Genomic DNA, 17,010 nt, shown 5'->3' with positions numbered 1-17,010 from the left:
CATCGAACTATTCGGACTTGGGTATTCACTGGAATCCATTTTATAGTGTAATTTGAGTGTGGAAAAGTGAATGGAAATGTTACAAATGAAGGTGGGGTAGGGGGTATTTATATAAATAAATATTTTGGAATTAAAAAAAACAAAAAAATAAAAACGCGTTGCATCGTCTGCGCCATCGTCCGCGTCGCCCACAGTGGGCGGACGATGCCCTATCGTCCGCGTATCGTCCGCGGACGATCTATAGGGCGCAGACGATGCATCGGGCATCGTCCGCGCACCCACAGTGGGCGGACGATGGCGCGCCCGAGGCATCGGGCGGCATATCGTCCGCCCATTGCGGATGCTCTTAAACCATAGAGTAGAGTTGTAGAAATGCTTATTAATTGATGGAATCATTTGAATAGTCGTTGACTGGTTGGTCTAAGAGCATCCGCAATGGCGGACGTCCACGCGGAATTCCCACCGGCGTGCGGGAATTCCGTGGCGGACGTCCGCCATTGCGCGTCCCTTCCACGGATACGCAATTCGCAGTTCCGCGGCCATCGGCGGAATTCGGCGAGGAATTCACGCCGGCGTCCGCCATTGCGTTGACGCCCGCGGAATTCCCGTTTAATGCATTAAATGTTTTTTTTTCAGTTCCTATATATACATCCCGTTGAACTTCATTTCATTGGCACCACTTGTATTAACAAGTTTCTCTCTCTCTAAATTTCTTTTATATATTCGTAATGGCCGGTAGTGGTAGTGGTAGTGGTGGTGGTGGTGGTGGGCATTATGAACACATGATGCGGATGATACACGCACGTGTGCGGGAGGCCGCTGAGAGGGAGGAACAAGCGGTCGCGGCGCCGGCTGTACCTCGACCCATCCATCGTCGCACTATAGTCTCCTGGGATCACCTCGCTGCCCACAGGAGGTTGTACGAGGATTACTTTGCGCCGGAGCCACGATTTGGGGAGAACCTATTCCGGCGACGGTTTAGGATGCATCGGGCGCTCTTTATGCATATCGTGGGCACTTTGGAGCGTCGATACGGGTATTTTAGGGTGAGGGATGATGCAGCTGGTAAACCCGGCCACACGCCAATTCAGAAGTGCACTACCGCAATTAGGCAGTTGGCATACGGAGGTTCGGCCGACATGTTAGACGAGTACATCCACATCGACGAGACGACTGCGCGGGACTGCCTGAAGTATTTATGTCAGGGCGTTAGAGAGATATTCGGGGATAGGTATCTTCGGAAGCCTACCCCCGAAGATTGTCAGGCTCTCCAGGATATGCACGAGAATCAGCAAGGGTTTCCGGGGATATTAGGCATCATAGATTGTATGCACTGGGAATGGAAGAACTGCCCCGCTGCCTGGAAAGGGATGTACACTACTGGTTTCAAGGCCAAGAATCCCACGATGATCCTTGAAGCGGTAGCTGACTACCGGCTGTGGATTTGTTATGCCTATTTTGGAGTAGCCGGTTCGAACAACGACATCAACATCCTCCATTCGTCGCCCCTTTTCAACGACCAGGGCATGGGCGTCGGTCCGGCCGTCAACTTCGTCGCCAACGGCAACCAGCACAACATGGGCTATTATTTGGCGGATGGGATATACCCGATGTGGCCCGTCTTTGTGAAGACGATCAAGTGCCCAGTAGATGAAAAGAAGATATACTTTGCGCAACGTCAGGAGGCAGCGCACAAGGATGTGGAGCGGGCATTCGGAGTGCTACAGGGTTGATGGGCGGCAGTGAAGGGTCGCGTACGGCTGTGGTATGTTGACAGCATCGCCGACATCATGTACGCATGTATTATCATGCACAACATGATTGTCGAAGATGAAGGTCCAACACTTACTGAGTGGACCAACGAGGACGCTGATGCTGCGGGTCCAAGCCACGGCATGGCCATTGGCAATGTCCACATGGGGATACCCCACGACGATGTCGATCGAGTCCGTACATTCGCCGATATGCGCCAAAAACAAGCCCATGTTCGACTCTAGAACGATATTATTGAAGAAGTATGGCAGCGGAGGGGTCGTCGTTGATGTGGGGGTGAAGCATTATTGAAATGTATTTTTTTAATTTGGTGAAATGTACTTTTTTTTATTAATGGAATATTTTTCCCTATATGTGTCGACTATTTAATTCCGTAAATTTCTTACTTCCGGAAATTGTTTAATTTTTGAATTTGTAAATTTTTTTAATTGTGGGGATTCCTTCGGGAATTCCGCAGGGAATTCTGCCACTGTGCAGTGGGAATTCCTTATGACGTGGCAGGAGGTGTTTTTGGAAATTGTGCAGGGAATTTCGCCGGGAATTCCGCACCAGTGTGGATGCTCTAATTCAAATGATAATTTTGAATTAGTTTCTACAAAATCAAATTTCATGTAGCAATTGGTTTGGACATTATTTTTAAAACTTTTACACTAATTTCAATCTTCGTAACGTTGGTACATAAATTTCTGAAACATCCTCCGAGATGATTTAATTGTATATTTTAATTTATTTTTGCACAATTTAAATGTTGACACTAACATAATGCTCTAGTTGTATGGAAAATTAAGTTTGTGTATTTTGATGAAATATAATTCTCTAAGATTCTAACAACTTCAATCTGTGGGAAGAGATAATTTAGCTAACTGATTTTCTCTTATATTGCTACAAAAAATCATTTCTGAATATTAATTTCCGTGATTTTGAATAATAAATTATCATTGAAGTATTAAATCTCTTTTAGTCTCTTACTCCATTTTAAAAAATTACATTAGTTAACTTCTATGCTTGCAAGAATAGTTTGTGATCAAAAAGTGCAACATCGCCTTCATACATATCTGCCATCTCCTAAGTCCTTGGCAAATTTAATAAGCATAAAGAAAATAGGAGGAAAGCCCCACAATATTTGAATATAACTCAAAAATATATAAACTATTTGTAGCCGACCAACTATATTTAGACATTGAATATATTAAATATCTACACTTTAAATGCTACCTCCATGTCACCTTTTATTTTTCTTGATCAATAGAACAACAGCAATTAATTAATTTATCTAATAGGAGTATTAATTAATTCAATTTTGGTATATGCCTTTACTCATCTTTATGATTATTTTTTTCACATACGTTATCTTAGTAGATTGAATAAATTAAAAAGCAACTAGCCATTGAAACAGAGTCTTTTGCTCGACCTTTTAAGGATATTTATTGATCTTATCTCTTCCACGCAAAAAAGTCAAGTAGTAACGGTAGGTGTGGTGTTATATATTGATAAGCTAACTAATATACGTATACTTTGGCTTTATACCTTTTTTATGCAATCTTTTTGACTGAGATCGACAAAAAAATTTAATCTTGTAAGGGTAGGTGGTGAGAAAACGCCAAAGATTCCATGATCTTCATACGGTGAAATAATTATTTTATCTCAATTGTGTTAAGTGAATTATGTAAAAAAAATTAATTATTATTATTTTATCTCTCACTTACATTTGCTTGCATTTTGTGGGTGCCTATAATATAGAGATAGATAGAGAGAGAGAGAGGGAGGGGGAGAGAGAGAGATGGGTTCTTATGGGATGCTTGCAAAGAGGGCTTTGCTTACTGAAACCCCTGTTATGGTTGAGGTATTGGATTTTTATCTATACAGAGTGGAATCCCTTTAATTTTCTTAATTAATTTTATAGGCATGTTTATGGTACTCTAAAATCTGTAGCTGTTTTCTTAATTTTTTGATAAATGAGTAGCTTTAATTGTGAAAAGGTGGTTTCTTTACTTCAGATTGCGTAAAAAACTAATGTTTTTCATACTTTCAGATGCAGAAGCTGATCCGAGGTGTGAAAGGTTGCGTTTCTCTAGCTCAGGTTTCTTTACTTTTCCCAATGTTAAATTTTGCAACTTTTTTGTGAGGTTCTATTTTTTCAACATGTTTTCTGAGTTATCGAGGTTGACAAATTGAGATGTGTGGAGGGTTTAATGATTTTGTTTTGTTGAACTATGAAATTTGTGCTGTCCAATTCTTGGGAAACTTGACATTTCTGTAATTGATGAAAGCTATTTCAAAGTGAGTTTAGGTTGTTCTTTTTGGAACATTGCTTGAGCTGAGATTTGTTTAATCAATGGTGTTGATTGGGATTAGTTTATGGTTTCTAAAAGTTCTTGATCATATTGGCAGACAAAAGCCTCTGCATCTTGAGATTTGTATTCTTGAATATGGCCTTTCTATATAACTACTGCATCTAACTATAGTTTATTGTGATTAATTCACTTGGCTTGTAGCAATTTTATGTTAAATTATGATGAAATATGAAAAGGAGGTCTATGGTGCTGACATTGAGATCTTTTTATCGACATAAACTGGGAACTGATTTTAGATGCCCTTTCTTTATGCTGGTTTACTTTTCAACATTGTTATTGATTTTTTATCTTATAACTTGGTTTGGAAGCTTAAAGTAAGCACTTGTCTTCTAGTTAGTGAACTTTAATGTGTGCATCTTTGAATATTTTAGCAATCTTATCATTTTATGATGGTGGTATTTGCAGGGGGTAGTGTACTGGCTACCACCGAAGGAGGCACTAGAGAAAGTGCAAGAACTAGTATGGGAGCCTTCGGTTAGTCGCTATGGTGCCGATGAAGGCCTCCCTGAGCTCAGAGAGGCCTTAATGAATAAGGTCATTTTTGTTGGTCACATAAGAAAATTTCTTCTTTTTCCCCAGCGCTTTTTTTTTTTGCAATGCATCACTATTCGTTATTGAGGATTTTCTTAATATGCCTAAACACATTTATGTCATTGTTCATTGTTTGTGTGCTTGATCCTTCTTACACAACAAGCTGGTTAAATCTATCATTTTTATTCTAAAGCTAATTATTTGTTGCAGCTATCCAATGAGAACAAGTTGAAGAAATCCTCAGTGATGGTGACTGCCGGGGCAAATCAGGTGAGTGGTTCTCTCGTGATATATTCTTTCTCGAACAGTATAGAAAAGAGTTTTGGCATGTCAGAGGCTTATAACTAGTGTAACTGGAATGTACATGGCACATGAACAAGCTTCTTAGCCATTTCTTTTCTGTAATGGTATTTTTTTGTGGATCTCCTTAAGGGTAGAAAAATTTAACCAGATCGATTTTGACCTCATTTACTGATGTGTTTTCTTGGAGATTTCTTATTAGCTCATCTATCGAGATTTAAAATTCTCTCTGTGAGTCTTGATTTGCATGCAGATAGATTTTCCGCTCTGCCGAACTCGTGTTACATTGCTGATTTGAAGTTTGTTTCCAATACTTTTATGTCATATGTAACAACACAACATTTAGCCACTGCTAGTTTACTTCCATCATCATATTCATGTTGCATAATCTTACTAACATCCTCACCAAAATTTTTGCAGGCTTTCGTCAATATTGTTCTTACACTATGTGATGCACAAGATAGCGTTGTCATGTTCGCCCCATACTACTTCAATTCATACATGTCGTTCCAGATGACTGGAGTGACTGACATTCTGGTGGGCCCTGGTGATCCCAATACGCTTTATCCAGATGCAGGTCAGTCGAATCTATCGATAAAAATGCTCGTCTTATTCACGATTTTGCTTGTATGATACAATTACACATGGTTTGCACTCTCATGTATGCTAGCTAGCTAACTGGTAGCAAGACTTCCGAGTCTGAATAAATGTAAGAAGCCACATTTGAACTTTATCACTACCTTCTTGTTTCCCCCAAATCTTATGATTGGTGTCTATTTGATTCATCCATCCTCCATATTTGCTTCTTGTTGTTCAGTCTGTTTATCTGCCTCTGATGAGATATTGTAAATAAGGGATGCAACTGCTGCGCATCTTGATTGTGTTGTATGCTGTTCGATTTCCATTACGTTGCTTTTATAAGTACTGAAATGCACTCTGTTTCCAGACTGGTTGGAAACTACACTGCAGCAAAGAAAACCGACTCCAAAGCTTGTTACTGTTGTAAATCCTGGTAATCCGTCGGGAACCTACATCCCTGCGCCTCTTCTTCAGGTTTGTCTTGTCTTGACTCGTTTTCTGTTCCATCTCTTACCTAACCACTGCAAAATTTTCATAAACATTTCTTGCAACAATGTTTGCCTTGACACTTTATTTCTCTGCATTTGCTATTTGATCAGAGGATTTCAGATATTTGCAAAAAAGCTGGATGCTGGCTTGTGGTTGACAACACTTATGAGTAAGTAAAATTTTCTCATTGAACTTACAATATTGATACGATTCGATTGATTGCTACTTTACCACTTGACGGATTTTAAACCAATTGACCGATGAAAAAATGTATCTTAGGTACTTTCTTATAGCAGATTTACATTAGCATCCAATCTAGAGATTGCCTTTATAGATATTGTAGATGGATTTTAACAGAATAATCGTAAAGTTTCTTGATGCCTAGTTCAAAACAACTTTTCCAACTCCCTTGTTTGTGCGGCCGAATCTTGCCTGGTTTTTTGCAATGTTTCCGTTCCAGATAGGGGAAGTTCGACACAATTGATACTTTCATTGCTTTGTAGGTACTTCATGTACGATGGTCGAAAGCATGTGTGCATTGAGGATGATCACATAGTCAACATATTTTCCTTCTCCAAAGCCTATGGAATGATGGGATGGAGAGTTGGATACGTAAGCTCGATTTCATGTGGCGAAAATCTATCAAATTATCATCTTTCGAGTAGTCGGAACTTTCGATTAACCTTACTGATATGAAATGATCAACCGTGCCCTTGCAGATCGCTTACCCTTCGGAAGTCAAAGGCTTAGCCGAGCAACTCCTCAAGGTCCAAGACAACATTCCCATCTGTGCTTCCATAATATCCCAACAGCTCGCGCTTCACTCACTGAAGTTGGGGCCGAAATGGGTGACGGATCAAGTTCAGAAGCTCGTTGCAAACAGGGAGGTTCTTATAGACGCGCTGTCCCCGCTGGGGAAAGATTCTGTTAAAGGAGGAGAAGGTGCGATCTACTTGTGGGCGAAGCTCCCGGACAAGTACCAGGACGACTTTGCGGTCATTAGTTGGCTGGCAAAGAAGCATGGGGTGGCGCTGATACCCGGTAGCTCCAGCGGGTGCCCGGGATACGTGAGGATCTCGTTCGGGGGGCTGGTTGAGGAGCAATGCGAGGAGGCGTCAAAGAGGCTCAAGAAAGGGCTGCAACAGCTGGTAGATGAAGGCATGGTGCCTTGATTTTCACTTGAATTCTTGTGGCAATTTAGCCATCAATTGTGACAGAAACAAATAATTTGTGAATTCTGAGGAAAAACTGCAGATGGAAAAGAATAAAATGTTATAAATGGCCAAATTTCCATATCTTACTTTTTCTTTGCATATGATTGATTATTGATGCCTAGCAAATATGTTGCTCGATTATTATTATTATTATTATTATTATTATTATTATTATTATTATTATTATTATTATTATTATTATTATTATTAGTAGTAGTAGTAGTAGTTGGGAAGCCGAACCCTAGTCAATGGTAGCAGCCAATTGGATAATTAAGAAATTAAATAAAATAAGTAACCAATAATATGATACAAAAACTAGTCACTCTTTTGTAAGTAAACTAGCCAATTGCGGAATGGAAGTAAATATTTAAGCAAGATAAGATATCAATCTCAAGTTGAGAAAGATATTTTAGGTCTATTATTGGAATATTGTGTACTTTTAAACATTCAAAATTGGCCCATTGAAATCAAACAATGGACATATCTGATATCACATATGTTTAATTAACTTCGGAAAATGGACCACAAAATAAATATATATAGTTGAGTTCTAGTGTAGTCAGCCGAATCGGTGACAAATAATTCGAATTTAGTTCAATTGTGTTTAGTTATTAAATTTATATTTCATGAAATATATCTTGGTGCAGAATCTGTCTCCGCACAAAAAAGACGCGACCTGAACAACATCTGCAGGAGTCCTTGGTTTAGTGCGTTGGATGAGGTGTTTTCTCTTCCCGATGAGACGAAAAGGAAATACACTTCTCAACTTGCAGGTTTTGGATATGACAAACATACCTCATTCAGAGTATTTTGGAATTGAAGATGAAGGAAATTTTCTAAGTCTAAAAAATTTCGCCACCCTCATGTGGCCTCAAGGGAATGATAAATTCTGGTATTTACTTGTTAACTCTCTCTCTTTCTTTCATACACACTTGAAAATTTTGTTAATGATAGTTTTAATACCTATTACAACTAATTTTTTTTAGGGATATGATACGATATTTTATTCAATAAGTTAGGGTATTAGTATTCTAGTATTATAAATAGGATAGATGGTTATCATTTTATCAATCAATGAATATATTATTTTCCCTTAACCTAATGGGTGCAACAAGAATATTGTCGCTCTCTCTTTGCTACTGATCGGAAAACGCTCGTGAAACAGCAAATCGTGACCTTTCCTTCGAGCTTGTCGAAGGTTTGATCACCTTATCACTTCGTGAAGTTAGTTAACCGGCCTTGTTACGGAGAACGTCCGTAACAACTGGTGCTTTCATCTTGATCTCACCCTCCCACCATCTCGAATTCTACTTCTGCAATGCCCGACGGGAAGAATTCTCGCGCGCCGCGTCGAGGTCAGACCACCATCATGTCATCCAACTACTCCAACTATCATCATCGCCAATTTGATCACAACCGTACACAGCTCCGGGATTGGCAGCATCAACAGACCTCTTGGATGGTGAAGTTGGACTATCTTTAGACCGCCTTGGACAAATTGGAGTCGCGTATGGACGCGAATGACCGGCGACTGGGGAATCTTTGACTGCCACAACGGCCTGATCCAGAACCACCTTATGGTCTTCCTGATCGCGGCGGCGCTGATTGGGACAAACAGCATCGGCGTTACACCCAGCCTACGTACCGGCGGCCACAACACCACCAGTCGGATAGGTACCCACCGCCACCTCCATATCAGCCGGATAGACGCCGGCCGTACCACCTCCACCAAACTCGTTATCAACTGCCCGAGCACTATCAACCCTTCGACTACGGACCGCCACCCACGTACAGGGGGTTCCCACTTCGTCAATTTCTACAGCTGCAGAACGAGCCTTCTCGCCAACCTTCTGTTGGGACCCACCGGGCGCTTGGGTGTCTATGGGTAACCTGGATTATGAAGAGATCGCATCCATATATTACTGTCACGACCACAACTCCCTAGTACTAGTGAGCGTAGCTATTTCGTGACTAAAATAATCTCACCAATCATGAAATAAACATAAGAGAAATAATCAATTCGAGATCATAGTTTCGAAGGAAAATGAGCACATGGTCAAAGTGAAATCAGGGTATCAAGACTAAATTCATAAATTCCTAGAATATAGTTCTATTGCAGCGGAAGAGTCCAAGACAAAATAGTACGTATGAAGACATACTACTTTGGGTTACTTAACTACTTATTAATAGTCATTTCCCAACACCTTCGCCTCCTCGGTCACGTTCAACCTGCACGTTAGAAAAGAAACATGCAGGGCTGAGTACTTGATATACTCAGTGAGCATAGTGCCAAAATAAGTTCCATTTAATTTGTCAGCCACAGCTGAGTGAACACAGGGTTTTTATTTAAAAAGGGCCCGAGTCATTAAATCCCTTTCATTTCATAAAATTGATTGCGCAATCACATAAACATAGATACCATAGCTGAACGTATGTGAACCGGGAATGTAGCCACATTCCACGACGGTCACTGGACCGGCCAACTCGAAAGCTAGCACACGGTCCCCATATGTGTACACTAGTCCGAGTAGGGTTTGTGGCCCTACTGGGACCCGAATTCGATTTAACATGATTGGCATAGCCAAACAGATAGGTAATCGTAAAAACAAACATGGCATGACAAACATGTTTAGAAAAGATTCACATTTTCATACTAAAATCACGTTTTGAAAAGAATGCCCACCTCGGAGCTTAATTCCTTAATTGAAAGTTCCTCGACTTGGTCTTACTTGACATGCGACGACGTCCCTTTAGAAAATGAAGTATACTTAAATTAGGCTTTAAGAAGCCAAATGAACTTAACATGAATGCATCCTAAATGCATGATCATTTTATTCCTTTTTCCTTAATTCATAAGTAGTCCTTGAGCGTTAATTAAATCGTGTGATTTAAATTTATTTGGGGATTTGCAAAATTATTCGAGCATTAGTTAAGTCCCGGTAATTTAAATTCATTGTCACGAAATTAAATAGTGGGCTATTCATTATTTAATTGGCAAAACATTAGGAGAGCCTATAAATTAAATCAAATTTTTAGTCATACTTGTATTTTAATTGGTAGCCCATTCCATAATTAGGAAGAAGAAAATAATACTTAATTAGGTTTAAGAAGCCAAATTACTTAACATGAATGCATTCTTAAGTGTGTTGTAATCTTATTCCCCTCTTTTTTTTCCTAGAACAATCTTTGAGCTTTAATTAAATCATGCGATTTAATTTTATGTGGAGGTCTGCCAATTGTTCGTTTAACGACATAGCATTACTTCCTATATAAAGCATTAAAATAAGTCCGAGGTCTATCCATTATTTCAGAATTAATTACTGTACTATCCTTTATCCCTGATTATTCGAGCACTAACTTAAAGTCCGGGAATTTTTTTATTTATCATCATGGGATTAATTAGCGGACCATCAATTAATTGGACGGGTAAAAATTTAATGAGGGTCCGCGAATTTAATTTCCGCAGCAGGCCCAAAAAGGAAGAATTACCCTATTTCTTTTTTAACATTTTCAGGCCCATCCATTTAAAAGTTCCCACCCATTCTTCCTTCTACTTTTAACTCAATTGCAGCCCAATCATCAATTTAATTTCTTCTAAATGAAAGGCCTAAAATAGGGAATCAATTGGGGAGGCCCAATCTTTTCATACTCCCACGTCGCTGCCCCCTTCTTCTTTCACCATTCATTTACTCAAATTAGAGCATCCACTATGGGACCGCCAAGCCTATAGCCCCGGCGGGGGCGGTCCCGGGGCGGTTTAAAGTGAAGGAGATGTCCGTCCCCAGGCGGACGAGGAAATGGGGGCGGTAGGCGGCGGACGACGGATAGGCGAAACGAGGGCGAGGACGCGTCTGGCGTCCTTTCGCCGCGTCTATAGGCGCGCCGGCAATAGTGGGCGGCGATCGACGCGCTGGTGGTCCTCGGTCGAATTTTTAATTTTTTTTAATTACCTCTATAAATACCACTCTCCACCACCTATTTTTTACCATTTTCACACAATCCCTCCATTCACTATCTACAATTTCACTCTTAAAAAATGCACGGAAGAGATGACGAATCACCCGACTCGCAGGAATCGGGCTACGCCGGCAATCCTTCACACCCATCGGGATATGGCGGCTATCCTTCTCAGTCGTCGGGATATGACGGGGGTCTGTCCCAGCCGTGGATTTGGAGTCAATCTCCCCCGCCGTGGGCATCGAGTCCAAACCTTCCTCCATCTCAGTCGTGGAGGTCTTCTCCAACGCCCCCACCTTTTCAGCGCAATCTGAGTCGCTCTGCATTTGGAGATTACGGACCCAACCTCGACGCGCTTAACCAGCCGCGTCCGGAGTCCCCTTTCCAATCCAGCCAATCGCCTTTCACCGAAGCAGATCAAGACGCACTGCACCTGTTCCGACCCGAGGCTCTGGCGGCGACGGCGGAGGTGTGGGCGGCAGCCGTGGCTCGGGCAGCGGCTTCGGCAGTGGCGGTGGCGAGGGCAGTGGCGTCGGCGGTAGCCGTGGCTCTGGCTCCAACTGGGGCAAGCTCTACACCAAAGCGGAGTCAATTGCCGTGGCGAGGGCGTGGGATGCAATCACATCGGACCCCATACTGGCCACCGATCAGACTGAGGGGAGCTTTTGGAGGTGCGTCATGATGGCATACGACGAGTTCAAACCTGCCAGCGTCGATAAGCGCGACCCAGAACAAATCCGCAAAAAATGGGGTAGGATTCTGCTGGCTACCAAGCGGTTCGCGTACATATACCAGAACAACCTTCTCCACACTGAGAGTGGCCGAAGCTGGACATACGTGATGGCCATGTCGATGGGTCAATACCACACGGATGGCTAGCCGAAGTTCACAATGTGGGAGGAGTATCAAATCCTCGCGGATTGTCCGAAATTCAAGGCCATATGCGCGCAAGAGGTCAATACAGTTCCTGGTCCGAAGTGTACAAGGCACAACCATGCCGGGGACTACAGCAGCGGAAGCGGCTCGCACTCGTTCGAGCAGCACGACGAGCAAGTCGAAGAATCAGCCGCTACACACACTAGGCGAGGACGGCCCCCGGGACAACAGGCCCCTATCCGCAGCGCCAGAGGGGCTAGAAGTGCCTCCCGTCAGCCGTCGGCCGCGTCTGGATCTCGCATCCCCCAGCCCGCCCCAATCCCACAGCACATGGTGCAAGGTCCCCACGAGGTCTTGAGGGATAACATAGTTGTGCAGTTGATGCTCCAACTGCAGGACGTATGCAGTAAATATGTAGCCACCGATGACCCGTACGTCAGGAACATCTACAAGAAGCTCATCACTCGGTATGCGCGTAGACTAGGGTTGGCTGATGACGCTCCTGGGGAAACCGCGGCCGGCAGCAGCGAGGGAGGAGGAGGAGAAGAAGAAGAAGAAGAAGAAGAAGAAGAAGAAGAAGAAAAAGAAGAAGACGAGGAAGCCGACTCCGACACCGAGTAGACGGTGGCGGAGTTTTTAGTTGTATTTTATTTTAAATATTCGTTGTATATTTTTACCCTTTTGCAATATAACGAATATTCGACCTCAATTACCTCGTTTTCTAATTATTTACATTGCACTGATTTTAAATATACTTGATTGAAACTAAAAATATTTTATAATGAAAATTGATTATAAAATTTGGGGGCTATTGGAAGTGTCCACCATAGTGGCGGAAACAAAATTTTGGGGCCATGGACAAAAAAATTGGGGCTATGGACAAAAACAGGGCGAGGCTATTGGGGTGTCCGCCTTATAGTGGACACCCTTAGGAACCCTAGGTAGGAGGCTCCCCCCAATTCAAGATCCCGTCGCTGATGTGCACAAACGCCGCGCGCAGCAGCAGTTCGTCGGAAAGAATGAGATTTTGCACCTTCTCATTGCCTTCATCGCTCAAGTTGGCAGCTAGCACTGCGGCGCCATATGCCACAACTTCATCTGGATTAATGCTCTTGCACAGCTCTTTCCCACAGAAAAACTCCTGCAACATCTCCTGCACCTTGGGGATTCTACTCGACCCGCCCACCAGCACCACTTCATCCACACTGCTCTTCTTCATCTTTGCATCATTCAAGCATTTCTCAACCTGCTTTATGCACTTGTTGAACAAGTCCATGTTAAGGCCCTCGAATCTAAGACGTCTAATATTCGAAACAGATCTATCCCCTCGAACAATGACTCAATCGCTATTAAGGTTTCCGAAGCAGAGGAAAGGGTTATCTTGGCTCTTTCACAAGCACTCCTCAATTTCCTAATTGCTCGTGGATGTTCACTGATGCACTAATTATTAGCACTAAAAATATTTGCAAGCATACATAGTAGATCTAGTATAGCTAAAGGTCAGTACCGAGATATCGAACACAGGGAATAAGATTTCAACTGACTACCATATACTAAGCATCACATACTATCTAGAGACATGGATTTTTAGTTTAGATTTATAAACTAGACAGAAATAAATAAACAAATAAAAAATAAAGCATAAAACCATATATTACAAAGCAGGTGAATGGATGTAGAATATTAGGATCCAAAAACACAGTCATGAGCTATTATCCAATCGACTTCTTTGAATAACGGTCTCTAGAGTTATTAAGTCGGTCACTCTATTAGATTAAACCCCCTCCCGAGGTGAGAAATCAGTAGATTAGTTATTACGATCAAAGTCCCATTAAAATCTCTAACATCTAACTCCCAAAAGATCATTAAGACCAATGACCTTACGTGAAACCTCAACTCTCCCGAGTTCTATTGAATTAAAGTGTGAATTATCCCTTTTCCAAGTCAATTATTTCGTCTTCCGAATACTCTAATCAACTCTAACATGTATTCAAGAGGTAGCTAATCAATTGAATATAGAAAGCACAAGGATAAATCAAATAACTGCAAGAGCTAACAAGGAAAATCAATTGAATATCTTCACCAAAAAATCCACAAAAGATGTTCTACTCATAGACAAGTAAATACACCAATTAAAGTACGATACATGAAAAAAATAGATAAAATCCAAGGTTGAATCTTCAATCTTCAGTATTCTCTTGCATGCATCTGTAGAGCTCCGCTCCAATGGAAGATGGAGGAAATATAAGTGTGGAATGTGGGATGGAAGAAGGTGTAGAGAGGGAGAAGGATTGGAGGCTCTGAGGTGAAGAATGATGAATTAGGTTAAGAGGTATTTATCGGTGGGAAAAAGGTTTATTTTTTATAATTTTCGTGACCTTTAAGAAATGGGAGAGATTTGACTACATAATATAATAATTTTTTTTCTTCAGTGAATTTCCGCCTAAATTCTCGCCAGTTTTGACTACACTGCGCAACGTTCATAGAATAGTCATAACTTTCTCCACAGAACTCCGATTGAGACGTGCGAGATATCCACGCGAAGCTATTTTGAAGACAAAGAGAATGATATGAATTAAGAACTAATTGGACTTTACATTTGCTGGAAAAATCGGCTTGAACTGACGCTTCTGCAATTTGGCCTTTTTTCACATTTTTCTATCTTTTTCTATCATTTATCAACACACGTAAAAAATACCAAATGTATAAAATATGCAATTTAAGAACATAATTTGCATGATTGACATTTAAAATAAGTCAAATCTAGTCCTTAAAAACATGCAAAATCCGTATTTGTCACTTGCTAATATCCTTACTCTTCGTCCTTCTGAACTCTTGAATGAAGTAATCCACCATTATGTTGTCCATGTCCTGGCCTCCAAGATGAGTATCGCCGGCAATAGCCTTCACTTCAATGACACCCGCCTCAATCGTGGCCACAAACACATCCAGCGTGTCACCACCAAAGTCGAAAATGAGTACATTCTTTGCCACGGAGCTAGAAACTACTTTATCTAGACTGTATGCAATGGCTGCAGCAGTAGGCTCATTGATGATCCTCACAATGTCAAAGCCGGCAATGGTTCCAGCATCCTTGGTGGCCAGGCGTTGAGAGTCATTGAAATAAGCAGGCACCGTCACGACAACATTCTTCACTGTTTTTCTAAGATATGCCTTAGCAACATCCTTCATCTTAGTTAGCACCATTGAGGCGATCTCCTCGGCTGAAAGCAGCTTCTCCTTGCCTTTGTACGTTACCAGGATCATAGGCTTGTCGTCATCGCTAGGAATGACCTTGAATGGCCAAAAGCGCATGTCACTCTGAACCGTTGGGTCGCTGAATTTTCAACCAATCAACCTCTTTGTATTTATGCAAGAAATACTTTAATTAGTTGGAATAGAGAGATAAGAAAATAGCATGGTTTAGAGCGTAGAAGAAACGACTCGTTAAACCAAGAAAATAAATTAAAAGTGTGGTTGGATCGGAATGGTAGCTTCTTGCTCCAAACCATAGCTCGCTTCATCAGCCGTTGCTGCTGATTTAACTTTGCTAAAGAAACCTATTCTTCCTATTACACACATAGGGTCCTCTTATAGTGCTTATAGCATCATAATTCAAAACTAAGACTAAATCATAGACAAAATATCAACAAAAAGGGTAATATTGTCATTATGTTATCATATGAACTAAGACTAAATCATACACAAAATATAAACAAAAAGGGTAATATTGTCATTATGTTATCATATGATAATTTTCGTGGGTTTTTTTATATCAACATAGTAGTTTATTACAAATATCAAAACAATGACATGAGTATTTCAACACAAGTACACGAAAATATCAGCACTTTTTTGTTGATATTTTACATACACTATATTGAGATTTTTTTTTGCAGTTTATATAAAAAATCTGCTTATCAACATATACGAAAATTGAAATAAAAATTATCAAATTTCATCATCTGAACGTTGCGGCATAGGGCCTCATGCGAGGCGGGAGGTGGCGCACACATGTGAGCTTTGCAGCCCATCTATGAGATGTTGAGAGTCAGTGAAAGCAACCTGTGACGGCGTGGTGCGTCCGCCCTGATCATTCACTATAATCTCAACGCGATTGTGCTGCCACACTGCCACACATGAATTAGTCGTCCCCAAATCAATCCCTATCGTTGGCCATTCGATCGTCCCTGCCATGACGGAACAAAAATACTTGAGATGCTTGCCGGAAAACGTTATGTTTACGGCAAGGAACTTAAAAGCAATAAGTTTGGTGTGGATGCCCTACTCATGCTTAAACAATTGAAATATATATATAGAGCAATGCGTAAGTTGCATAGAGTTGGCTCTCTTATATCCAATGTTTTAAAAACCGGACCGGACCGGCCGGTTCGACCGGTTCAACCGCGAACCGGTAGGTGGTCGCACTATAGAACCAGTGACATGTTCAACCGCCATGAACCGCCGAAACCGGCCGGCATGACCGGTCTGGCCGGGAACCGGAAACCGGTTCAAATGCTTTTCAAAGTTTTATTCTAAAATTTTGGCCTTGATAGAGGTCGAACTCAAGACCTCCCGGTGAACTTACCAACAATTCTACCACTACACAACAAGGACTTCTTGGTAGTAATATGAACATAAGTTATTTTCATATGTTAAACACGAAATATTTTATCTATATAAACTAATAATTCGTGTTTAATACGTATATATGTATATTAAGAATATGTGATTAATTATATTAAAAGTTTACTACTATTTGATTATATACTAGGAGTATTTACTAAATATATGTTTTTAATTTATGTTTATTCATATATCTTTGTGTATAAAATTATTTTGCCGGATTACTTTTTGAAAATAATACTATGAACTTATTTATTTTTATACATAAATATTAAATTTTTTATTTACAATAACTTACTACTAGTATAATT

The 17,010-nt window shown here is 41.0% G+C and overlaps 2 protein-coding genes across 2 annotated transcripts; one reads left to right on the top strand and one right to left on the bottom strand.

Moving 5' to 3' along the window:
- The first annotated feature begins 3,498 nt into the window (after positions 1-3,498).
- LOC121797177 (aromatic aminotransferase ISS1) lies at positions 3,499-7,326 on the top strand. The gene is made up of 9 exons (XM_042195918.1): positions 3,499-3,616; positions 3,806-3,853; positions 4,533-4,661; positions 4,869-4,928; positions 5,379-5,535; positions 5,905-6,011; positions 6,137-6,195; positions 6,530-6,638; positions 6,746-7,326. The coding sequence occupies exons 1-9, from the start codon at positions 3,554-3,556 to the stop codon at positions 7,196-7,198; spliced, it is 1,185 nt and encodes a 394-aa protein (XP_042051852.1). The 5' UTR covers positions 3,499-3,553; the 3' UTR covers positions 7,199-7,326.
- A 7,543-nt stretch (positions 7,327-14,869) lies between these two features.
- LOC121796588 (heat shock 70 kDa protein-like) lies at positions 14,870-15,388 on the bottom strand. Its single transcript, XM_042195408.1, has one exon. It carries the CDS (start codon positions 15,386-15,388, stop codon positions 14,870-14,872), a length of 519 nt encoding a protein of 172 aa, XP_042051342.1.
- Between the last annotated feature and the right edge of the window lie 1,622 nt (positions 15,389-17,010).

The sequence above is a fragment of the Salvia splendens genome, chromosome 3 (genome assembly GCF_004379255.2).
Source record: "Salvia splendens isolate huo1 chromosome 3, SspV2, whole genome shotgun sequence".
Classification (NCBI taxonomy): domain Eukaryota; kingdom Viridiplantae; phylum Streptophyta; class Magnoliopsida; order Lamiales; family Lamiaceae; genus Salvia; species Salvia splendens.
The sequence above is the reverse complement of the archived record's forward strand: the minus strand, read 5'-3'. Positions and strand labels throughout refer to the sequence as shown.

Bases quoted from the DNA above. Each gene is read 5' to 3' on its own strand.
- LOC121797177 (XM_042195918.1), top strand. From the start codon at position 3,554: ATGGGTTCTTATGGGATGCTTGCAAAGAGGGCTTTGCTTACTGAAACC. The intron at 3,854-4,532 runs GTTTCTTTACTT...TGGTATTTGCAG, and splicing joins GTTGCGTTTCTCTAGCTCAG to GGGGTAGTGTACTGGCTACC. The intron at 6,012-6,136 runs GTTTGTCTTGTC...CTATTTGATCAG, and splicing joins TCCCTGCGCCTCTTCTTCAG to AGGATTTCAGATATTTGCAA.
- LOC121796588 (XM_042195408.1), bottom strand. From the start codon at position 15,388: ATGCGCTTTTGGCCATTCAAGGTCATTCCTAGCGATGACGACAAGCCT.